This window comes from Ictalurus furcatus, chromosome 9, assembly GCF_023375685.1.
Source record: "Ictalurus furcatus strain D&B chromosome 9, Billie_1.0, whole genome shotgun sequence".
Classification (NCBI taxonomy): domain Eukaryota; kingdom Metazoa; phylum Chordata; class Actinopteri; order Siluriformes; family Ictaluridae; genus Ictalurus; species Ictalurus furcatus.
Window position 1 is genome coordinate 28,704,563 of NC_071263.1, and position 25,653 is coordinate 28,730,215.

Here is a 25,653-nt window from a genome sequence, read left to right on the forward strand (position 1 = left end):
TTTATATCCGAAAACCCATCTCGGCTGAAACTGCTGTATGTTTTATTCACCTTTCCGTGGAGTCACGAGAGGCCGAGAGAAGTCGCTTGGTTCTCGAAATGTGAAAAGACATTTAAAAAGAAAAAAAAAAAAAAAGAAGATATAATTTACAAAGCGGTAGTCGTTTAGCTAAGAATATTTTCATTTATTATACTGTATAGGCTATCATATCAATACGAAGGAGGAATATAATACCAAATATTCATGATTTGTACAGAAATATATATAGATATATATAGATATATAAATATATAAATGACGCTTCATTGAAGCAGAACTATTTTCTGCTCTTCCTCATGGTTTTGTTTCTTTAATCTTACGTTGCCTGGGTTGTTTTGATACACTGTTATGATGGCATGCAAGGTAACTGATATTACTGAATGTCTGATTTATTATTGGCTTCATTGCTTTTTGTAACCGCATTGTTGAATGTCATATAAGTTGATTCATTTGTTGACATTTTATTGCACTAATGGATTTTAATCAATTAATTCAACTGCTTTCATTTTATGTTTAAAACTATGGTTTGGAGACCTTCAAGGTCAGTTTTGAATCTTTGGGTTATCTTTTCAATGAGATGTTTATTTATTGTTCATCAAATGTAAATATTTCTGCCATTAAATTTTTTGGAAGAAACCACTTGTATAATCTTTTTGAGTACATTTCCTTCCGCCTGCTTCTACTATTTATTCACAAAGTTTTTAGTTCACTTTAGGACTGAGAATCGAATCCAAAAAGAGTCGATTCTAAGGATTTATGGCGCTGGATACAGAGAGTCGACTATGAAGCTTGGGAGTCGATTCCACACTCTGATATGTTCAGACTATGAATGATGGAAAATTATCAAATCTTTATTTTATATTTTATAAGATCTTGGGTTTTTTTGTTCGTTTGTTTAATGTTTAATTAATATCAAGTAAAACGTTTTAAACTGAAGAATTGACTTTTAGGATCGGTTCGTAAAACCTGGAATCAGAGTCTACTCAAAAATTGCACCGATTCGTTCATCTTCGAATTCTATTGGTCGTCAGCGCTTTACTGACACCCGTTTCAGCCAATCGACAGCCAGAGAAAGCCTAGCAGGGGTGGGGGAGTTGTGCTGTCGTAAAGTCACGTGACCTAATGGCTGTCATATGAGCGCTAGTTATTTGGGTTGGAGAAAAGGAGACGCCGCATGTGGATGGAGTTCGTAACTTCTTCCAAAACATACGTAAGACAAACAATTTCATTTTTTCATTCTATTTAACATCTTAATACGTTCTAAATGACAGTTTAGACTCTTATGAGCTTTATTGAGGACGTAGGGAGCTTAAATTAGCTTTGTATCGCGTAGCCTGCTAGCTAGCTCAACTAAGATACGAAGGCTGTATCTTAAATGACTCACTACACCCTTAGTTTGTGCACTAAATAGGGTATAACAAATTGCACGATATATTTAAAATACTTAAGTGTTCAAATTTATGCATTTTATGAATTATTAAATAAAAAAAATTAATTATGAGGGCTGAATCCTAAATAGCCCCCTACTCCCTATATAAGTGCACTACTTATATTTTCGGGACGTTACCATAGTATAAAGCGTTCCCAATGACTAAATACTTTTCATTATTTAGTTTTTATATGATGTGAGTTATTATAGTGGTTTATATGTAAATGTGTTTATTTTCTAATCTAAAGAATGACGTTTCATACTTATCTGTTTAAAGTCACATGTAATGTTGTGGAACAGGTCAGTTCCTGTTTTCACTTGCTTTCACAGCTGTAAAGGGTTCTGAGGGAGACGGTGCGTGAAACCACGATGCTGCAGGACCGACGCTGTTCTTGAGGCACGACGAGCTCGCGATTTGAATGATTTTTATTTGTATGTCTCGATGCTGACCGTGTCTCTGATTGATTTTACTTCCTGCAGCTGTCTGATTCGTGAGCTGAGGGATCGGCGTCCGGCACACCACGTAAAGGAAGTCCTCGGAGCTGGGAGAAAATGGACGGCACGGGGAACGGAGAGAAGCCTCATCCTACAAGCCGCATCTTCGACCTGGACTACAGCTCCACATCTGTACAGCTGCAGCTCTTCGGCCTTGGCTTCGGCTTCTATAGCCTCGTCTTCCTCCTGACTTACTTCCTGTCTGCCCTGCTGTCCCAGACCTACCGCTCTCTGTCCGCTAAAGAGAAGGTGTGGGCTATTAAGAGAGTCCTTCCTGTAGAACTAAAAGTCCAGGAGGTGGAGCTTGTACCTGATCCTAACAGGCATCCGTCTTGAGACGCACTCTGTCTTCTTATGGTTAGACTCCGCCCATGCGGGAGGAGCTGGGTCAGGTCCAATTTCACCCCCTGGACTTTTGGTTCTGCGTTGAGGGGTACTTGGTGATTTTCTGTTTGAGATAACCGCGTACTCATTTTTTCTCTCTCTCTGTAATAAGACAAAACTTAACGTGATGTGATGCGTGTCTGTGTGCAGGTGTTCTGGTGTTTGGCGGCGACGCGGGCGATCTTCGGCTTGCAGGGCTCGTGGGCGGGGTTACGGGCGCTGATGGAGGACGGCCCATTGTTCAGCGATAAGGTGCTCGGACAGACGGGCTGGTCATGGTTCACCTTGCTGACTGCGTGTGGGTTCTTCGCGTTCGAGAACGTCGCTCTGCACGGCTCCAATCTGGTGTTCCGCTCCTTCGACGCGCCGCTCGCCGCCCATCACGCCTTCGCCCTGGCCGGCTTCAGCGGGACCGTGCTGTATGCAGACATGGGCCACTTCCTGGCCATCATCACGCTGCTGCTGGAGATGAGCACGCCCTTCACCTGCATCTCCTGGATGCTGCTCAAGGTGGGAGGAGCCAGGCTGAAACGAAAGATGCTATTGGTTAAAAAACACACAGTGCAGCCATGAAGTCCCATAATACACTGCACCATTTAAAGACATGTTACCTGTATAGCTTGGGACCCCACGACACGTCCGCGTTAGACTGACGTTTTATCTGGCCTACATAATAAACAGGGATTGTGGTTTGGGACACGTCTACAGGTATAGTGGACTAACGAGTATGCCGTATTTATGAGGGTGTTTATGTGGCCTATGTAGCACACGCGGTGTAGTTCGAGACACGCCCACAGTGGACTGACGGTGATGCTCACGGAGTGAATACGCCCGTGTGGTTTGGGACACGTCCACAGTCCGATCGTGGTGTTTGTGACGGTGCTTCATGTGCTCTGTATAGGGAATGTGGATTGAAGTTTGGGCTGCTTCCAAATTGAATTAATGAGGGTGTTACGTTCATGGCCGCGTTCGTGTGGTGTCATTTGGGACATGTCCACCGTGGACTGATAATGGAGTTTATGTGGCCTATATAGTAAATATACATATATAGTAAACCAAGGGATTGTGGTTTCGGACACCACCCTAGTCGATTGATGGTGTGACAGTTATGATGGTGTTTATTAAGAATAAATATATATAGGGAATAAGATTGGTGGTTTGGAACAGGTCCGTGGTCGAATGGTGACGGAGAGACATTTATGATGGTGTTTTATGTGACCTATGTTGTAAATATGGTGTAATTTGAGACACGTCCACTGTAGTCTGATTGGGTAGCGCGTTTGATGATTTATGTGGTCTATATAGTGAGTAGGGTTTGTGGTTTGGTTTGGGACACACCCATATCTGATTGATTGGTGTGTATGCGGTCTATATACTGAGTGTGGTTTGGGACACATCCATAGCTGAAGGTGTCTGTGTTTATTTTATTGTCTGTGTTATTTTATTGTGCGTGTGTTTAGAAAGTACTTCCTCAGGGTAGTTCCTCTATCATATCGGTTAGTTTCAAAAAGAAGAACGAAGCGGGTGAAAGGTTTTTTCACTTTCTCTTAACTGTAAACACGCATCATGTGACATGAGCTGATGATCGGTTTGCAGATGCATGGTCGTGCAATCTCAACGACAACAAATGATCTCCTTATTTTAATTATTGCCCTCATTTATTCCTTATTTATTTAACAGTCAGTCATTGCTAGACAGCATCTGTCTCTCTCTCTCTCTGCATGCAGGCTGGTTGGTGTCGTACTCTGCTGTGGAGAGCGAATCAGTGGTTGATGATCCACATGTTCCACTGCCGCATGGTGCTGATGTACTACATGTGGTGGGTGTGTTGGTGTCACTGGCCCGAACTGCTTGTGCACATTCCTCTTCCTCAGCTCCTCATCTTCCTCATCGGCCTGGCGCTCCTCACGCTCGTCATCAACCCCCTGTGGCTGCACAAGAAGACCATGCAGCTCCTCAACCCCGTCGACTGGAACTTCAGCAGCAAGCCGGCACCCGAGAACGGCAAAGCCCACAGGAACTGAGCTCGGACGCCGGTATTACTGAACCGTGTTCCACAGCCTTATATTCATCTTTATAGGTTTTGGCGTTTGGCGATGATCCATGGCTGGGAGTTACTAAGCGTGGGTACTTCCGATTGCAGGAGCAGTCGAACAAAAACAGCTTGCTTTGTTTATTGTACGATAAGCTCGTTATTTGTCTCCTTTTATTCGTTTTTATTTAACACGTTGATTTGGCCAGCAAGGTGAAAATGTCAAACATGGACGCAATTTATTCCAAATGTATGTTCGTGAATGGTGAATTGTCCCAAATTCATGTTTATTATACATATTTATAATACTATATTTCCATATAGGGGTGGAGCAATATGACAAAAATATCATCATGATATTAGAAGACATTTCTGCGATATATATATATATATCGTGTGTGTATATATATATATATATATATATAATATAACATTTAAAACATTTTCTTGGTGATACTTTTATTAAAATAAATAAATTAGGATTGAGAAGAAGGTGGAGGAATAAAACATTAAATTTTAACATTTTTATTTTAACATAAAAATTTGTTAATGTATTTTACAAATAATGTCAAATATTTATATATCACAATACCAGCAGTATCTTAACAAAGCGTATTGGGACAGTTTATCACGATATCGATATTATATCGTGTCGTCCAGCCCTAATTCTCATCCGCACGAGTTTTTTCTTTGTTTGACGCCGCGGTTATCCCGCTGACGTCGTGCTACGTTAGCCGGCCAGCTGAAGGTTGTGTTTTGGGATCTCTCAGCGACTCGCTGTTTTGTTCCTCCTGAGGTTTTTGAGCCGAATCCGACGCACACGTTCATCGCATTCCTACCGTCACGGGTTTCGTGATCCGTATTTACGCTTCCTGTTTCTTACGGAGAAACTGTTGTGCAGTTCCACGTATCGACGCGTCGCATGACAGGAATGTGAACGTTACCTCAGAGCTATTAGAAATTATCCGAAAATAAACAGAAACCTGTTTAAGATTTTTTTTTTTGTTTTTTTTTCTGGGTTGGGTTTCACCTCGAGAGGCGGAGCGATATTGTTGACGTGTCCAAATAACAATATTAATATTGTGTGCGACAAATATTATTTTTTTTCTTTATTTTTTTTCTTTAATCATGACCAGCTAAGAAGGAATTTTTTTAACTATCCTGACTGGAGTCATTACTGCCTGTTGTGTTTTTTTTTTTTTTATTTTTTTTATTTTTTTTTTTTATAAATGATCAAGTCTCCAGGAGTCGCGTTTACGCTATTTGAAGATTTGTGATGTAATAAATTGTAACTTTAGCTTCTTTTTTTTTTTTTTTTTTCCTTCCTGGTGAATGCTTTAGGCTTTGTTCAGGCAGACGGCTCAAATCCAACATTTTTGTATTATTTATTTATTTATTTATTGCCTTTCTTGTTCCGACTGGCGTGGCTTTTCTGCGGTCCTCCTGAAAATCGGATATTTGACGGAACCAGCGTGAAGCTGTGATACTGTAATATAACTATAATATAACCGTAATATTTACAATAATTCGATTTTTTTTTTTGAGGACTGTAGCGCTCGCGAATGAGAGCAGCAGCGATAACAGAAAATGAGTTCAGCAGTAAACTATTCGTAATAAATTAGTTAGCAGTTTACATATTTACATTAATAAATACGTTAATTAAGCAGGTTTTTTTGGGGGGGGGGGGGGTTGGGGGGTGGGGTAACCTCTAAACCTTGACTTCTGTTTTAAAAAATGTAATTGTTAAGCCTGGTCTTTAATCTTTCGTTAGTAAACTACATATTCCTTGCTTGTAGCAAGTTTAAATTTAATACCAGATCTTCAAGTGTTATGTCCAGGGCTACACACGTGACCGCACGTGTCCGTTACGGAGCACGTGACCCCTCTGTAGGTGTTAGAACGGGTTTCAGTATAGGATATTATTTGTCGTTTCATATCCGTCTTCTTCAACCGCGTGCAGGTAAAGTCTGAACGTTTAGCATCCCGTGTTCTACTGTTAATCCCGTCGGACGGTTGGACGCTTGAGCCGAGAACCATCGTTGATACGCGCATTAAAAAAAGGCATGTGATTTGCCCTGATGTCTGAACATAGCTTTATAAATTGGATAGAGTGGATTTTTAATTTTTATTTGATTTCTGTACACGGTTCCTTGCATAAATGTTCATCTTCTCACACTTTTCCACATTTTGTAGTGAACTGAAATGAACATCATTAGTATCGTATGTCATGAATCTACACAGTATCGACTATAACGTTAAATTCGGGGTGGTGGGAAGCAGAGAAGCATGGTGGCGGGAGCATCGTGTCGAGCTGCTTGTCTGCGTAGTTGTTTCTCTGATTAATTCCCTCTTTACTCGCTCATGGTTGTGTTTATTTTTACCTTTTTTTTTTTTTTTGAGTCATTCGACTCCATTCAACCAATGATATGACTTCTCAATCACTTTATTCACTGACTGAATAAAGAGAATTCGTCCAATAAGAAGCCACGGGTACCTCTAAATATGATTCTCCTTATAGTTCTGGCCTGGTGTACTACTAAAGCTAAGCAGAGTTGAGCCTGGCCAGAACCTGGATGGAAGACGACCCGGGGAAAACTAAGGTTGCTGCCGAAAGTGGTATTAGTGAAGCCAGCAGGGGGCGCTCACCCTGTGGGTCCTAATGCCCCAGTATAGTGATGGGGACACTATACTGTAAAAACAGCACCTTATATGTATCCAAGGATATCCCAGGACACTTCTCTTAAAAGAGTAGGTGTATAACCCCGGTGTCCTTGCGAAATATCACTTCCCCTAATAATCTCCATCTCTGAATTGGCTACGTCACTCTCTCCTGTCCAACAAAAGCTGGTGTGTGATGGGAGTTCTGGCGCACTATGGCCGCCGTCGCATCATCCAGGTGGACGCTACACACTAGTGGTGGTTGAGGAGATCTCTAGCCCCCCCCCCCCCCCACATACTATGTAAAGTGCTGTATAAATGTAACACTAAAAATCATACTACCACCAGCATGCTTCAGTGTCCCCACACGTCACTATTACAGGTGAATTTGTTTGACGATGGAGAGATTGGTCGTCCCAATTAATTCCATTTCAGTTCCGGGTTGTAACACAATAATATCTAGGGGTGAATACTTATGCATCACACTGTAACCCTAAAATACAGTCACTTATTATATATTATGCAGATGAATAACTAACAATCAGCGTTTCACCGAAATGGAGGAGAATGGAAGTTTGTTAGTTTCTTTTTTTCCCCATCAAACTTTTGATCAGGCTTTAACCTTCAGGGGCAGACTTCTGTGCTTGAGGTGTAATCTTCCACATAAAAAGTATTTCCAAATGCAGAGAGGTATTTTAATCCATCACGCCGGACTCGTGTACTTCTCAGACCTTCCTCCCGCGTTATTTATGCACTTTAATAATCTTTTACCTTCTGATTTACAGACTGGATTTCAATCGCCTTTATAAACCGCTCCGGTGTGAAGGATGTTTTATTCAGTAGTGCTGACGCGTAGGTCGTGTGATGCATGCAGACATCTCTCTCTCTCCCTCTCTCACACACACACACTTCGCCATTACTGTACTTTGTTTTGATTGAATCCAGGATGCATTAGGGAAGACGTTTTGTTGCTCTAAATTGTGAGCTTTAATTCTGTGTAATTAAACCCCCTGACTAAGTTAATATCCAGTACTCATAACGAGGCATGTGCCGGTATGAGACATGAGACATGGTAACGATTTAATCGGTGGTTTACGATATTATTCCAATAAAAGATTACACTGTCATGCGCTCTTGTTTCTTCACGTTCGTGTGCTGACAAAGTGTGTCGTGTTGGCGGTTTCCTCTCCGACATCATCTTTACTGAAGCACCATCGAGAACTTTATCAGAGTTGAGCTAGATTAGATTAGATTAGATTAGATTAAATAGTTCGTATTTAGTCACATCGGGCCTCGTTTATCGTTCTTTTAGTGAAGTCGTGCGTAAAATGTTCAAATGCGTAAGTCAAACCGAACTAAAATCGTTTGCCGGTTTTCATGCTGATCAACCGTGAAGTGCGAATACGGCTCGTTTGCATGTAGCCACGCCCACAACACTCCATAAAAGGTAAAGTGCACAGATAGCTGGGAGCACGAAATGAACGATTAAAGGCTGAAAGGCAGAAGTGGAGGTTATTTTGACTCACTCCCATGCCCAAAAAAACATTTTAATGTATCATTTAATAATAATAAGCGAGCGCGGATTACGTATTACGGCTGCGTTTTATGAGGTTTAGTGTGCCAATTAATGAGTTATGTCATACTCTGTGAAAAGCACATAAAAAGGAAGTATATTTGGATTTCAGCCATGTTTTACATTTACACATGGACTTCTAGTGCACTACGTAGGGTGCATTGACGTATAGTGCATTAGAGAGAGGATCTGTGCTCGAGCTGTCAATGTAAAAATTCATTCTTTCGTTAATTAAAAATATCAAATTTAAATGCTGGATCTTTTTGTCCACTAGAGGGCAGTAGAGGAGTGAAATGCTATGCGTGTGTGTGTGTGTGTGTGTTAATATATAAATAAATTAAAAATCTCCATTCAGTTCTGTGGTGCATTAAAGGACAAATCGTGCTAAAAGTATCTCTTTTTTATTTTTTTTAAATTTCTATAAACATATATTTATTTAAATTGATTTTTTTTTATATAACAAACACAGTGCAGAGTTTAATAATGTTTCATCACAAAGAAAAAAATGCTTTCCTTTTTTAAACAAACAAACAAACAAACAATTTAGCAATTCACATTAAAAGCTGAATTACTTGGGCTGGTAATGGCAAGGAGCCGTTTGAGATTCTAAAGAGTCGATTCTTATTGCTGAGCTGAGTCGACTCACGGAAAAGATTCGGAATTCCCCACTCTACAACCTCATGTTTATTTCTTTCTTTTTTATTGTTGTTGACATTTTTATTGCTCTAAAGAAGTGTTACAGGGCTGTATCCCAAATCTCTCTATCTCTCTATCTAACACAGTACACTCTGGAGGGTGTGGAGAAAAGAATCAAATGAATCAAAACCCCCAGAGAAAGCCTTTATATGGATCTGAATCTCAAACAACTCCTCATTTAAACATAAACACAGTGCACTTCAGAGGGTTTAGGAGTGTTTATTTCATTTCTATAGTCCGCTTACACACGGGGTTTCAAATCCATTGAAAAAGTCAACTACAATGTTGTGTTTTTTTTTGTTTTTTTTTAAAGTATTTTATAAATAGTTTTGTTTTTACTTCAGCTTATGTCTAGTTTTATATTTATATTCGCCGTATTATTCGACTTTTAGATGAGCAATTATTTCATTTTGTATAATTTTTAATTTCTATTACACATTTAATGTTAGTGTTTGTGTGAAATTTCTCAACATTTATTTTCTACACAGTTCTTATTTGGACTTAGTGTGTAAGGGGCAGCAGCCATCAGGCCATCCCCTAGATAGTGTGCCTACATAGGGAGCGATACTTGGCGTTCAGGCCTCATGTCTCCAGATTTACACTGAAGGTTTAATACAGTACATGGCTTTCTACTGGACAAAGAATGCACTACTTAGGGTGCAGCCTTTATTTCATGTCCTATTTGTTGCCCATGTGTAGGAAATAGGCTTTGGGATCTGATAAGTGCACTATAATGAGTTCAGAAGTGTTTATTTCACCGGAAGAGAGAGCATTCCTGTGGAGTTTTATTCAACTACATATCTAAACAGCTGGATATAGTGTGCTATGTGGTGTGCAGATGCCATTAGGCCACATCCTACATATATATATATACACACACACACACACACACACACAGTAGTGCACTTGAATAAAAGAGCGTGAGATAGATATTTTTCCTTTATGTCAGGTTCAGGTTTGTCTAAAAGTTGGAAATAAAGTGCACTACGCAGCCACTGTTTCACCCACTAGACCAGTGGTTTTTAAAGTGGGGGCCGCCAGGGGGCGCCCAGGGGTCCTCAACAATTTGGTGTGCCCATCCCTCCCACTAGTATGTTTTCTCTTTCTCACTTTCAGACAACCACACACACACACACACACACACACACACAATCAATTCCTAATGTAATGTAAAGATGTAAGATGTAATTATTAATAATAAAAAAGAGAGATATATTCAGAAGTATTTTTAATGTGTTTTAAAGACATCTTGCAAAAGTTGGGCCTCGGTCAAATGTTTATGCCATTTGGGGGGGGCCTTGCCCTGGAAAAGTTTGGGAACCCCTGTATTAGACTATCTAGGACACTAATAAGGGTGCAGGAAGGTTGCACTGGGATTGAGCTACGTTTTGGGAGCGCCACCTCACAAGGTCACATGATACTCGCTGGAACGTGCACGTTTTATCTGCCCAGAGGCGCCGGAGGAATGTGATGGAGGTGCACGCTGACCAATCGGAAGCAGCCTGCTCTGACGTCTCCGCCAATAGGCGTGCGGCAAGGGGGCGGGACCTGAAGTGTAGGAGAGGGGGGAAAAAAGAGCTGCGGAAAAGTGGCAGTGGTTTTTTTTTTTGGGAAATGGGGAAAAGTGGGAATTCCTCCAGCTGCTAAACCGCCCTCAGTGAACGTGTTTCAGCTTCTCAGGAACTTTCTGAACGCTTTATTCACCTGAAAGCTCTCGGATGATGGTGAGTAACTGCATGTTTTTCTGAAATTCCTTTAAAGAAAACTTCCCAAAGCTGGTGGAGGAGTTGGGAGTTGGGATTTGGGATTTGGAGTGGGTGTAAACTCCAGTCCTGGGGCTTTTCTGATGATTTCATGAGCAAGAGGAACAGTTTCAATGTTGACTGTTTTAGGAATTCTGCATGTAGGCACGCGCAATATAGGCGATCGCTTAGAAATAAACTCCCATTATATGATTTGTTATGATCTTGTAATAGTGCTCTTTTGGTGATGTTGGGAAGCTCTCAGACGTGGAAAAGTGGATATTTATCCCGGGATTAATATTTGGGAATTGTGTCACCCAGTTGTAATAATCCCGCGGTGTTGTAGTTGTGTTTTTGGCCATTTAAAGTAACATGCAGTGATTTATATTGAATAAATAAATAAATAAATAAATAAACACAAGACTCAAACTATTGGTCCAACCATTTCAGTAACATTAAATAGGATTAGTTCATCTCAGAGTGTTGGTTAGGAATAAAAACAATCCAATTCTACAGAAATATAAACTCAGTAACATGAAATGAACTGTCTGGACATGTTTATGTCACCGGATATCAAACCTGATTTTCTTTCTTTCATGTCTATTTATTTATTTATTTATTATTCTACAGATCATGTTATATTGATTGGTGTGCCTTTTAATAAAAATATTATTATTATTATTATTAATAATAATAATAATAATAATAAAAATGTCAGTAATTATTCCATCTATTTGACTTATTTATTAGTGATTTAAAAAAAATACCCTCTAATTATTATTTAATCTAATAAATTAAAACCTTCTGTTAGCCTTTTCATGTGTAAATTATTTCTATGGCTATCCAGATTTTTCTTTGATATTTTCTCTCTTTTTTATTTATTTATTTATTTATTTATTACAATTGCATTTTGTTTGAATTTTGCCTCCAAGAAGATTTTTTTTTTATTATTATTTTATTTTTTTTTTAGAAAATAACGTACAAAGTCGGCACAGTTTAGGACTTGAATGATGCGAAGGGGTAAAAAGAAGAAGAAGAAAAACGAAACTAATTTAAAAACAATAACAGACAAAATTGAGATTTTTTTTTTTACAGATCTAGGGTGGATGCTGTCGTCTGGCAAAAAAAAAAAAAAGTTTTACTTTATTATTATTATTTTTAATGTAGAAAGTTAGTACAGATTGAAATCAACAAATAGATTAGAGCGCTCCAGAAGTTTATTAATTTACAGTAATGCTCTCAGGTGGAGCTGATTGACAGCTTATATTTTCCTAAAAGCGTTTACACCATGCACGAAAGGGTTAATTATTTCATTACCAGTGAATATTGGTATATATTGTGAATGAACAATATATGTATAGTTTGCAAATGGCTACAATTATATTTTTGGATAATAATAATAATAATAATAATAATAATAATAATAGGAAGTTCAAATATTTCAATCCGCTGATGTGATAATCCAGTTCAGGTGAAAGCGTAATTAAGCGTTAAGAACAATCTACTGAAATTATAAACTCACATGAACTCATTAACTCTGATTATCGCTCCTAACGCACTCCATTTTCTTTTTCTTTTTCTTTTTTTAATTAATCTAATTTTTATTAGTGAATGAAACATTGTAAAACCTCGCTATGATGATTTATAATATGATATTTTTGGAAACTATGGACTCTGCGTCCTCTAGACTAAAGAGGACCGTCCGGCTTTTTATCAGCGCTCAGATCAAAAGCCTGCGTCTCTGATGGTACGGTTGTGCATTAGTGCGTACGGAATGGGCAGCTTGCACATCTGGAAATGCACCATCAATGCTGAAAGGTATTTACAGGTTTTAGAGCAACATACTGTACTGCTTCCATCCAGATTCCATCCCAATCTTCACTTCTGAGAGACTCCGCCTCTCTAAAGCCGAAACGATTAATCCCAGGAACTTTTTTCCCAGCGACCATTTGGTTCCTCCAGACCTTTGTTGTCTGCTTTTCCGTCGCGGTCTAAACTATCATGAAGATTAGGCAAAATTCGTCTAGTGACGTATGATCAGACTAGTTCTTGGTGAGGATACGAAGCCTCAAAGTATGCTACAATCAAACTGATTATGATTTTAATGAGGTCGCCATTTCCAGTTCCCGCGGTATTTCGTCCTCGGCCTCGGCGTAAAATCTTATCGAGGCCTGAACCTCGTCGTCGGACCATCGGTCGTATTTTTAAGAAACTCGACCGTATTGATTCGAATCGCAATAAACACAAATACTACACACTGCGACAGACGTTTAAAAATGGTGGTTGGGGGGAAAAAATAAAGGCTGCGCGCACTCAACCAATCAGCATGTTCAGCGCCTAAGTCCCACCCCCGAAAGTTCCTGGCTTTTGAAAAAGTTCCGCTTCCTGATTAGGGACTTTGCGAGAGCTGAATATTTTACCCGGAACTTAATTTAGACCCTGGTCCCTGCGGTGGACACACAACGAGTACCTCCAAAAGTCCCTTAAAATAGATTTAAAAATACCGCTAATGTTGCAGCAGTGTAAATAATAAGAACGTGTGTATTTTTACGAGACGTTCGCCGGGACGTGACGTGGCGTCACGCTTTAACTGTCTCCCTATGTCCATGTGGGTTTCATCCACATTCTCCAGTTTCCTCCCTTCTTCCCCAGAAATATGCGAGGAGGGGTTATTAGACTGTTAAGAGTGTTGTTATGGTTACAGTGTCACATGACTCAACCCAAACGTTAACAGCCGCCTACTGAGCAAGTGTGATGATGGTATAAAAACTGAAATCAGAGGTTTTTTTGTTTTGTGTTTGTGTTCTTCAGTGGAAAGAGAAGCTGGTCCTCTTTTTTTTTGTTTTGTTTGTGTGGTTTTTTTTTTTTTGGTTGGACAGTCATTCAGTCCCAAATAAAATCCCTCAGTCATGGAGCGCCGTGAGGAATTCGAGGAATGCTCGTCTCAACCCTCACACTTCCTACATGACTCCGCTGTCCAGCGTTCGCTCTCTAGTGCTCTCGGGAATCAGGGCAGGAACTCTATTAGATGATGAAGATGAGGGGGAAAAGGTGTGTGTGTGTGTGTGTGTGTGTGTGTGTGAGGCTTTGCGTCAGTACAGGGAGCGATCTCGTCTCTCACTGCTTCTTATTTGTTTAACAAATATTCGACTTTGCTGGAGTGACTCCGCCCACAACACTTGGCTCCATACACACCGCTCTGTTACACACACACACATCGTCTGGATTTACCACACTCCTTACACTCCTCACAGCTAGCTGTACAGGGCTGCGTCCTAAACGGCACTGAGCTCACTACTAAAGTCCACTATAAAGCCATTAACAGAATCCGTAAACGTATGCGTGTGATTTGGGACACGTCCACAGTGACCTGATGGTGATGATGAGGCATTAGTGATGGTGTTTATGGGTGTTTTCACACCGAGTTTTGTTTGAGCCCTCATAACGCTCTCTGAGCAGTTCAGCATGTATTTGTGAACAGACCGAGTGATCTCAGACCCCCTAAAAGGACCCAAAAGCGAACCGTGCTCGGACCATCTCCGGAGGTGGTGATGAACTGTTGTTTAATGGTACTTTAGCAGCCTGTGTAGTGAATAGGGTGTGTGATTGATTTGGGACACGTCCACAGTGACCCGATGATGAAGTGTCGTTTGTTGGTGTTTAAGCAGCCTACGTAGTGAATAGGGCATGCTTTTTGTCCGTTTATAGTTACATTTAATGTCATTTACAACCATGAAACAAGGACTGGTCAAGTTTCTCCCTCACACACACACACACACACACACACACACACACACACACACACACGGTGCGTGTTAATAACGGATGTCAGTACACTGCTGCACTTTCTCGTGCCTCAGGGTTTCACTTTTTAAAGTGAACACTTTATTTTATTTTCCACACCCTGTCTAATTACAGTCATCACTGCCAGGCGCAGACCGACATCGATCGTTCTAGAAAGATCTTTCTCTGAGTGCTGACTAATCCCCAAGACACACACTGACATGATGACATGACAGGAGGGATTTTAAACATATCAGTAAATATTGAACTGTGTTTAAAATCCATGTTCCTTATGGCAGTCTATAAATCAGCACCAGGGTTTACCTCAGATTATCAGTGTGTGTGTGTGTGTGTGTGTGTGTGTGTGTGTGTGAGACAGGACCTGGCCGGATTTGGTCAGTAATACCAGTTTTAATGCTCTCTGATTTTTTTAGAAGCAGAGATATGTCTGTCTGTCTGTCATTCGACCTGTCTACCTGTCTGTCTATCTCTCGGACATTCTGCCTATCTGTCTCTCTGCCTGTTGGCCTGTCTACTTGCTTGTTTGTCTGTCTACCTGCCTACATGTCTGTCTGCTTGTCTGTGGGTCTGTTTAGTATGTCTGTCTGTGGCTTTATCGGTCAGTCTGTCTGTCTGTCTTGTTGTCTGGCCACCTGTCTATCAGTCTATCTGTTTGCTCACTGGTCTGTCTAACAACCCGTTGTCTATAGACCTGTCTGTCTCTCTGATTATGTCTAAAACCTCTCCAGTATGTCCGTGGTGGTGTGTTTGAGATTAATCAGCACTTTGGAGGAGGATCTGTCTGTCTGTTTGCCTGTCTGTCTACATACCTGTCTGTCTGTCTACAGAGTGTTTTATATAATGTTAAATATAGCGTCACATTCACAAATGTATGGAACATTTTAAAGAAACGTTATTGCAGCTTTATCGCTATAATTTCTACCGACGAGTTCGTAGAACGTTCCTGAACGTAGTCCAGCGTACAGGATCACTGACGCGTCTGAGGGGAGAGAAAAAGCGAGACAGAAGACCGAGAGGACAACGAGATATCGACTGGAGAATACAGAAGAAACATGAAGCTCATATTATGTGTACTGTGTTGGGACACGGGAAGGGAGGAACAAGTCATGGTGAAAGAAAGAGAAAGACAATTAGAGAGAGAGAGACAGACCGAGAGAGAGAGAGAGAGAGAGAGAGAGGAAGAGAGAGAGAAGAGGAGATTAGTATGCATGAGCTCACTGTCTCTTCTAAAGCACTTTGTCACCCTATTCACTCCCTCTGAGCTCTTATTGAGTCTGGGGTCATGGCACAGTAAGTACAGTACGGCAGAGAGACAGACAGCTGCAGTTAGACAGCTTGGATTGTGCAGAGAGACAGGACATGGCCATGGGCAGAGACAGTGGAGACAGCTTTAGCAGAGGGACAAGAAATGGGTTATAGAGAGAGACAGGAGTAAGAAGAAAGACAGTAGACAGGCATACGCAGAGAGACAGTAGACAGGTTTAGCAGAGAGACAGGCATAAGCAGAGAGACAGGCATAAGCAGAGAGACAGTAGACAGGTTTAGCAGAGAGACAGGCATAAGCAGAGAGACAGTAGACAGGTTTAGCAGAGAGACAGGCATAAGCAGAGAGACAGTAGACAGGTTTAGCAGAGAGACAGGCATAAGCAGAGAGACAGTAGACAGGCATAAGCAGAGAGACAGTAGACAGGTTTAGCAGAGAGACAGGCATAAGCAGAGAGACAGTAGACAGGCATAAGCAGAGAGACAGTAGACAGGTTTAGCAGAGAGACAGGCATAAGCAGAGAGACAGTAGACAGGCATAAGCAGAGAGACAGTAGACAGGTTTAGCAGAGAGACAGGCATAAGCAGAGAGACAGTAGACAGGCATAAGCAGAGAGACAGTAGACAGGTTTAGCAGAGAGACAGGCATAAGCAGATAGACAGTAGACAGGTTTAAGCAGAAAGACAGTAGACAGGTTTATCAGAGAGATAGGCATAAGCAGATAGACAGTAGACAGGCATAAGCAGAGAGACAGGCATAAGCAGATAGACAGTAGACAGGCATAAGCAGAGAGACAGTAGACAGGTTTATCAGAGAGATAGGCATAAGCAGATAGACAGTAGACAGGCATAAGCAGAGAGACAGGCATAAGCAGAGAGACAGTAGACAGGTTTAAGCAGAAAGACAGTATACAGGCATAAGCAGAGAGACAGTAGACAGGCATAAGCAGAGAGACAGGCATAAGCAGAATGTCAGTAGACAGGTTTAGCATAGAGACGGGAGACAGGTTTAGCAGAGAGACAGCTTCAACGTAGAAAGAGACAAAAGAACATAATCAGCAGAGACCGGTAGACAGGAGACAGCGTAACCAAGCAGAGTTTATCAGTAGGTGTGAGCGAGAGAGAGAGAGAGAGAGAGAGAGAGAGAGAGAGAGCTTGAACAGAGAGACAGCTGTCTTATATCCTGTAATTCAGTTCATCGGATGTCTGTGAAAATGTAAAGGCATGGCAGAGCGCACTGGTGTGTGTTGAAGACGGAGAGTAGTGTTTATTCACGTGTCGCTGAATTTCACGGCGTTTTGAACGAACAAATCTTTGGCATTATCGCCGATCCGTAAATAAGTGTTTCCTCCTCTCTGACGCTTAGCTGCTGCGTTGTTCTTCTTCAGCAACTTGTTATGGCACGCCATGCAGCTCTGTCATCAGTGTTTCCTTCTGGTGTGTGTGTGTGTGTGTGTGTGTGTGTGTGTGTGTGTGTGTGTGTGTGTGAGATCATGCTCGTTCTCTTCCTCCCTGTCTCGGAGGATCTGTAAAGCACGAGACAATACAGCACGGTCTGAGGAACATCTGAAGCGTGTGGAAGAAGTCGGCCATGTTTGATGGGCACTCTGGGTGGTGTGTTAGTGAGAAAAACAGGAAGTGAAGAGGATGGAACAGGAAATTAATCCCGAGGATAATGAATATAATATAAAATTCTGGTTTAAGTGTGTGTGTGTGTGTTTACACGTCCTGAAGTGTTTTATTCCTTCACACCACAGCGAATTTTCCACTGATTACGTTTTGTATTTATTAAAGAACGACACATAATGTAGTTATACCACAGCACGTGGTTTTAATGGAAGGAGTCTCCAGTGTCGGAGGTAAAGCTTGAAGTTGTTGTTGTTTTTTTTTTCTGACATCTTTAGGACAGAGGGGGTTTTAATCAGTTTTTTTTGTTTCAAACTGTGTTTATTACAGAACGAGAAAGTGAAGGGACGACAGTTTAGGGCTGCTGCAAGATAAGTAACGGCAGAAACTTGTACTGTGGACGTTCTGTAACAATAAACGGACAAAAAATATATATTTTCAAAAATGTCATCTGGTCATGAACTGACGAGGTTAAAATGAGGGATTGTTGGAGTGAGAGAAACGACTAAACACGTAGCGTAGTGCTAAGAAAAACATACACACAAGCGCACACACACACACACACACACACATTACGTTAGTGTGTAAATGTTCGAACTGTTACTGTATGGGATTTACACACTGTATTTATTCACGTTCTCCTCATCCTCACTGTGTGCTGCACTTAAATCTTGCATCACTCTTGTTTTTATTTCAATGCTAAGCTACCTTTAGGGCTTTGAGCCGCCGGTCGTGTCCCAAACCCATAACACTCTGGTGCTCAGTGTGGTTCGGACCCACCGCAGCACAGTGGAGAGGCTTCAAAGGGCCTGTAGACTAAACAAACAGCTGTTACTCTCTCTCTCTCTCTCTCTCTCTCTCTCTCTCTCCTCTTTTTTTTCCTCTTCTCCTTTCATTTTCTTTATTTCTCCTTTCCTCTCGCTCCACATCTCGGATTGTTTGGGGTTTTCGTTTTTACCCTTCCCGGACTCGGTGCTCTATGTTTTGCGGTCGAGCGAGTTAAAATAGCAGTTTAGGAATGTTCTGTGTCACAGGTGTACGTCAACTCGCCGCCTTATTTCGTCTGCCTGGAAATAAAAAATAAAAATGAATAATAAAATGAACCGATTCGTACCGACGCTGTATTTTCACACTGGAGCAACGTGACTGAAATGTCGCACCTGACACCTGACAGCGTTGTAGCAATGAAGGGTTTCATTTATTAAAACGATATTTCACTGTACTGCTACTACCGTCGAATATCTCTGTTTTAATTACATAAAAAAAGTTTTGTGCCGATAACACAACACAACACAACACAACACAACACAACACAGTCCTGTTCTCTGTGTAGAGTTCATTTATTACAGTCTCGGCTAGTGTGTGTGTGTGTGTGTGTGTGTGCGCGCACGCTACATGCACTAGGAGTGTACTGACTCGTGTGGGGACGAGTGTGACGCGGTCGCCGCTCCTGTTGACCCCGTGACCTTGTGTTGTGGAGCCACTCCAACAAGGAGGCTTCTGTTCTGTAGAATGACATCACAGGTCCTCTCACCTACTAGTCTGTGTGTGTGTGTGTGTGTGTGTGTGTGTGAATGCCTTTCTGTCTATCTCAAAGGGTCAGGGCAGAATTAGTGTAGAGCATTATTCTCTCTCTCTCTCTCTCTCTCTCTCTCTCTCTCTCTACCCCCTTCTCTCTTGGATGTACAGTACGGCCCAAAAGTCTGAGTCCTTTACCGAACAATGAGCCTCATTTATCACTCTTTTAGTAAACTTGTGTGCAAGTGCTTCCGTCGTCCAAACCGAACTAAGAAATCCCTCTACAGTTGACAAAACTTTCCGTTCTGATTTCCGTCGTACACGCGTGTCTATGCCAATTAAAAAATCAAATCAAATCTGTGATCAGTAACGCAATCTATAGGTGTTGAGAAAACTTTAAGTTTAGTTGATCACAATCAGTAAAGTAAAATGTGATGGCTGTCTATCAGCTGATTCTGAAGGTCTCGGGATTGATGTCGCGTGTCTGCGCCTTCACCTGTATCTTATTTCCGTTCCCTCTCTCACCCAGGTGTGTGTGTGAGACCTCTGCGGATCCAGTCGAGCGTGTGAAGAGATAATCCAGCATGGAGCAGGACGACTTTCCTCCACCTCCTCCTGACGGTGAGAACCACGGCCGATGATCATTAACTGGAATTGACGGTTCAGGCCGTAGCACGGCGCTGTCGAGTTCCGGATTCTGATTGGTCGGAAGGCGCTGATTTTGATTCGTTTATGTTAGTGCGGTCGTTCTGGCATGTTATCGTTTCTGTGGTAACGGCTCGTTCACAGGGACTCGTACGGAGGACGCGCCGCGTAAACTGGTTTTTAAGAATCGTTTTCTGTTTAACATTTTACGGAAGGAGTCTCCAGTGTCAGCGCTTTGTAACTGTCAGAGGTAAAGCTGGGAGAGATGTGGAGGGAGACAGCAGGCGTGATCGAGAAAGACAGCATGAGAGAGACAGAGAGAAAGAGAGACAGACAGGCAGTCAAAGAGAAGGACAAAGCGAGAGAGAGAGGCACTGTCAGCGAAAGAGAGAGAGGCTGAAAGCGAGAGAGAGAGAGGCGCCGACTGCGAAAGAGAGAGAGAGAGGCGCCGACGGCGAGAGAGAGAGAGAGGCGCCGACGGCAAGAGAGAGAGGCGCCGACGGCGAAAGAGTGAGAGAGAGAGGCGCCGACGGCGAAAGAGAGAGAGAGAGGCGCCAACGGCAAGAGAGAGAGAGGCGCCGACGGCGAAAGAGAGAGAGAGAGGCGCCGACGGCGAAAGAGAGAGAGAGAGGCGCCGACGGCGAAAGAGAGAGAGAGAGAGGCACCGACAGCGAAAGAGAGACAGATTAGGGGAGACCAATGGAGAAAGACAGACAGGGAAATGGGGGGAGAGAGAGTGGGGGGAGGTAGAGATTGTAAATAGCCTATAAGGGGTTTAACAGGTTTCCATCTTTAGTAATGAGAGTGGAGGAGAGATCACACACACAAACACACACACACACACACACACACACACACGGTGTTAAATAGAGGTCTGACTCTGAATATTCATTAGAAGAATTTTCCAGCGCAGATATGCATCACACACTTTACTCCTTCTTTCCTACACGAATCAGGAGGTGACCTCTGACCTTTAACTTCTCATGCATTCGTTTCCAAAGCTGAATGTTTCTGTTTTTAGTTTAGTGACAGTTGCCATGGTTTCGCTGGTGTGCTACAGCTAGCTACAGAACGTGTGTGTGCGAGTGTGTGTGTGTGCGAGAGTGAGTTTCTGTTTCTCTAATTTATGTGTTTTAGTCATTGAGGTAGAGAGAGTATCAGGGAGACAGAGAGAGAGAGAGAGAGAGAGAGAGAGAGAGAGATTTTTTATTATTTGTTTTCCTTTCTTTTGTTTTCTGCAGCAGTGACTGTAAAGACGAAACATTCTGTTCATTCAGTGATACACTGAACACCTACAGTTTACACACACACACACATGTACACACACTCACACACACACGCACACACACACACACACACACACACATAATGTTGTGTCAGCTTCATTCTTTTTTAGGGTAGTCATTCTTTCTCTTTCTTTCTCTCTCTTTCTCTCTCTCTCTCTCTCTCTCTTTGCTCTCTCTCTTTCTCTCTCTCTCTTTGCTCTCTCTCTCTTTGCTCTCTCTCTCTTTGTTCTCTCACACTCTCTTTCTGCTATCTTTCTCTCTCTGTCTCTCTCTGCTCTTTCTCTCTTTGTTCGCTCGCGCTCTCTCTCTCTGCACTCTCTATCTCACTCTCTTTGCTGTCTCTGTCTTGGCTCTCTCTCTCTCTTTGCTCTCTCTCTTTGTTCTTTCTCTCTCTCTGCTCTCTCTTTGCTCTCTCTCCCTCTCTTTGGTCTCTCTCTCTCTCTCTCTCTTTCTCTCTCTCTCTTTGCTCTCTCTTTCTGCTATCTTTCTCTCTCTGTCTCTCTCTTCTCTCTCTCTTTGTTCTCTTGCGCTCTCTCTCTGCACTCTCTCTCTCTGCTCTCTCTTTGCTCTCTCTCCCTCTCTTTGCTCTCTCTCCCTCTTTTCTCTCCCTCATTCTGCTTTCTCTCTCCCTCTCTTTGCTCTCACGCTCCCTCTCTTTGCTCTCTCTCTCCCTCTCTTTGCTCTCTCTCTCCCTTTGCTCCCTCTCTTTGCACTCTCTCTCTCTCTCTCTCTCTCTCTCCCTCTCTTTGCTCTCTCTCTCCCTTTGCTCCCTCTCTTTGCTCTCTCTCCCTCTCTCTTTGCTCTCTCTCTCTCTCTCTCCCTCTCTTTGCCCTCTCTCTCCCTTTGCTCCCTCTCTTTGCTCTCTCTCCCCCTTTGCTCCCTCTCTTGGCTCTCTCTCTCTCTCTCTTTGTTCTCTCTCTCCCTCCCTCTCTCTCTCTCTCTCTCTCTCTCTCTCTGCCTCTCTGCTGTTTTATTTAATACTCTAAAGTCAGGAAGCAAGATGGTGTAAAGATGGCGTGTAGTGTTATTAATGATTATTAATGATTATTTAGCAGTATGAATTTAGAAGGGGAAATTTATTCACTTTACATTCATATTTATTGTGTAAATTTATATTTATATATATATATATATATATATATATATATATTGTTTTTTTCCCCCTGCCTGTTACACATATACTAATGGACTGTCCTGCTCTTAACAATACTAGACAGCGGTTTTACTTTGAAAATACATGTTGAGAAGTCTTCCAAAATGTCTCACCCGGAAAAATCCTGGAGTTGATGTCGAACAGTAAAGTGAAGGACCTCGTATAGCTGCTGTTGTTGACGCTGCTGCAATGTTGTGAGATTTTATTACTGTAACGCTGTAAGAATGACTGGAATGCCTCGCTTTACCTACCTTGACCTCGCCGTGAAAATAGCCACTGATGCCGGCATGGCATTAAAACGAGCAAGAAATAAATAAATATCTTTCCTAACGTCTTCCTCTTGACCTCTGACCTCTCTCGCAGTCCTCAGGCTGTATCGGGTGGTGCTGCTGTTCAGCCTCGCTGGTTTATGGTGGTGTGTATTAGTGGATCCAGTTCACTCCTGTGTGATCCTGCGCTCGCTGCACCGTGCCCCGTCATTACCGAAAGACCGACAAGAGGGAAACTTGAGGTCAAAGGTCACGGGAAGCTTCAGACACACCACATCCCCGTCATGCGGAGAGTTCGGATTAGCTTTAGCTATAGTTAAGACTTGTGTGAAAATCTGATAATGTTTTAAGTCATGCAGAAATACAGAACATTCTAAAGGGGTTCACAAACTTTCAAGCACCACTGTATATGTTGCGTACCAGGCTTCGTATTATCTCGGTTAGCACATTAGCAGTGCGAGCTAACTGTACTAGCTACATATATTCGTGAGAGGCATGACCTCTCGTTCTCCGCTTCCTCCGTCCTTTTCCGGCTCTGTCGTTTCCTCACTGTCTTGATGTCACTCTATCGTTCCATCTTTCAGCAGAAGACGAGCAGCACGTTCAGCTACTCTAGCTACACGCTCGTACACGTACCCATAGCGTGACTGAACGGAGCATGAACGGAACGTGTGTGTTTTTCTTTTGTTTTTTGTTCTTCGAATATTCTCTCCAACATGTGTTCCTTCACAATAACTCGCGTCTGTGTGCTTAATATTACACACCTATCTAACCTGCCATGTTTGTTACAGACTAGAACGTTGGCCACACGAGCTGTGAAGTCACGTTATGTTAGCTAGGTCACAAATAATCCCACTTGGGGCTGTGCTGTTCTAGGACGATAATCAACAACAGTAACAAGTGTTTATTCGATTAAGGAATGAGATCATGTACTTTTTATCCACTTACAGTTACGTTGTGGAACGTTTTTGCGAAGCAGGTTTTCACGTGCGCTATAGCACCTACAAACATTCCGAACACGTTATGTTAAGAAGAAGAAGAAAACGCAGCTTGCGAGAAAGTTAAAAAGTTACAGCTTTTAACTCTGACTGTTACAGGGCACTGATACTGGAGACTCCTTCTCCAGTGGAAATGTGAAATAAACGTCACGGGGGCAGGGGTGACTCAGTGGTTAAAGGTTCTGGGTTACTGATCAGAAGGTCAGGAGTTCAAACCCCAGCACTGCCACTGTTGGGCACTTGAGCGAGGCCCTTAAACCTCAACTGCTCAGTTTTATAAATATAAGTCGCTCTGGTCGTAAATGTAAACGTCCTTAGCTTGGGTAAAAACTCTAGAGCGTCCACTGTACCAAAAAACCCCACGTGTTTATAACGTATCAGAACGAGCGCGTTAATACAAACCGTGTTTAGCTGCACAAAAATGACTCGACCAATCAGAATCCAGGATTCGACAGCACCGTGGTGTAACTCATATGAACCACAGAAGGACTTCTGAGTCGGGTGGAGCGCTGGTCATGAAACTGTGGTCTGAGTGGTAGAGTTCTGGGAATATCAACAGCAAAAAGGTCATGATGATGCCCTCACTTTTAGCCAAAGCCAGTGTTATTTGCATGTTGCTTTGATCTTTTTGAAGTCTGTCCAGTTTGGATTAAGGATTACCAAACTGTCCGTCGATATCCTGATAATATCGTAAAGCCCTTGTCATATGAAAATCTACAAACCTCTCTCGGTGTGCGTTCTGTCCTGCCGTAGTTTGGGAATCCCCTTTAGCAGAATGACTCTGGGGAAACCCGCCCTTGTTCCTGGTACATATCCATTTCCTTTTAGGACAATTCTGTTTCCTCTCTTCACACGCCTCTGTTTTGCCAGCGTTTCCCTCGTTTAAATTCCATAAAAACAACCATATAAACCATCTTTTCCTGCTTGTTGTGTACTCCATCCTGTACACGTCTCACTTCCTGAGTAATTCCAGTCACATCTGTTGAATTCTGGATTCTGATTGGTCAGAAGGTGTTGATTCATCTTCTCTAACAGCAGCGCTGTCGTTCTGATACGTTATCCGTTGTTGATTATTTTCCGATAATGGAAACTCTACGCGGTGCTTTATTCCTTACTTAGCTTGTGTCCTGTTTTTGAATGTTTGTTTGAGATGTTAGCATCACATTTTGCTAACAGAACTCCTCCGCAGTTCTAGTGAACGACGCTACTTTGCTGCAGCGCTGTCCAGATCCCACACCCCGCTTAGCTTCTGAACACGTTTTCTTCAGGAACTCGGATCCACCCTGTAAATTACAGATGTTCCGGGTCTTTCCTCACTTCCACAAGGACGATGCACCTCCTCAAAATGCTGGTGTGGGGAACTGGTTTTAAAAATAGCTGCAGGCCCGGGAGTGATGAAGGAGGTGGCGAGCCTTAACCGCAACTTCACTCCAAGTGTTTCTAAGAATAAGGAACTTTAGATATGCACATTCCTCACTGCGCTCAGAGTAAAAACTCCACTTCACCTTCAGAGTTTTTCTTCTGCAGTGTGTCGCTTTCAGAAGAATGCGAGAAAGCGGATTAAAAACTCAAGCGGTGAACCACTTACAAAAGAGTTGCAAAATATCTTCGTATCACAGAAGAAGAGAAAGGGACATGTCAAACTTTAACCCTATTAAAAAAAAAAATAGCTTCGTTTTAGGTAATCTGAAACGCTAGCAAGTGATTAGCCAGGAGCCGAGTTGCTCAGATTTAGCTAGATTAGATAGGAGTTGTTTAGATTTAGCGAGATTAGCCTGGAATTGTTTAGATTTAGCTAGATTAGCCTGGAATTGTTTAGATTTAGCTAGATTAGCTAGGAGTTGTTTACATGTAGCTAGATTAGCTAGCAGTTGTTTACATTTAGCTAGATTAGCCTGGAGTTGTTTACATTTAGCTAGATTAGCTAGGAGTTGTTTAGATTTAGCTAGATTAGCCTGGAGTTGTTTAGATTTAGCTAGTTTAGCTAGGAGATGTTTACATGTAGCTAGATTAGCTAGCAGTTGTTTACATTTAGCGAGATTA

At 42.1% G+C, this 25,653-nt stretch overlaps 2 protein-coding genes across 4 annotated transcripts in view; both read left to right on the forward strand.

Moving 5' to 3' along the window:
• Nucleotides 1–1,172: 1,172 nt before the first annotated feature.
• cln8 (CLN8 transmembrane ER and ERGIC protein) lies at nt 1,173–4,772 on the forward strand. 2 transcript variants are annotated; one of them, XM_053633707.1, is made up of 5 exons: nt 1,200–1,249; nt 1,769–1,865; nt 1,949–2,212; nt 2,498–2,857; nt 4,075–4,772. In XM_053633707.1, the coding sequence occupies exons 3-5, from the start codon at nt 2,021–2,023 to the stop codon at nt 4,369–4,371; spliced, it is 849 nt and encodes a 282-aa protein (XP_053489682.1). In that variant the 5' UTR covers nt 1,200–1,249; nt 1,769–1,865; nt 1,949–2,020; the 3' UTR covers nt 4,372–4,772. The 2 variants fall into 2 exon arrangements, with proteins under 2 accessions (XP_053489683.1, XP_053489682.1); XM_053633708.1 differs by lacking the exon at nt 1,769–1,865 and having other exon boundaries at nt 1,173–1,249.
• Nucleotides 4,773–10,581: 5,809 nt separating this feature from the next.
• arhgef10 (Rho guanine nucleotide exchange factor (GEF) 10) overlaps nt 10,582–25,653 on the forward strand; it is a 77,628-nt gene continuing 62,556 nt past the window's right edge. Inside the window, exons 1-2 of one of the 2 annotated variants that reach the window (XM_053633704.1) lie at nt 10,582–11,030; nt 19,789–19,880. In XM_053633704.1, coding sequence (XP_053489679.1) covers nt 19,844–19,880 — 37 coding nt within the window. In that variant the 5' untranslated portion in view covers nt 10,582–11,030; nt 19,789–19,843. The remainder of the gene's footprint in view (nt 11,031–19,788; nt 19,881–25,653) is intronic. The other variant, XM_053633705.1, reaches the window with a different exon arrangement.

Bases quoted from the DNA above. Each gene is read 5' to 3' on its own strand.
- cln8 (XM_053633708.1), top strand. From the start codon at position 2,021: ATGGACGGCACGGGGAACGGAGAGAAGCCTCATCCTACAAGCCGCATC. The intron at 2,213-2,497 runs GTGTGGGCTATT...GTCTGTGTGCAG, and splicing joins CTCTGTCCGCTAAAGAGAAG to GTGTTCTGGTGTTTGGCGGC. The intron at 2,858-4,074 runs GTGGGAGGAGCC...CTCTGCATGCAG, and splicing joins TCTCCTGGATGCTGCTCAAG to GCTGGTTGGTGTCGTACTCT.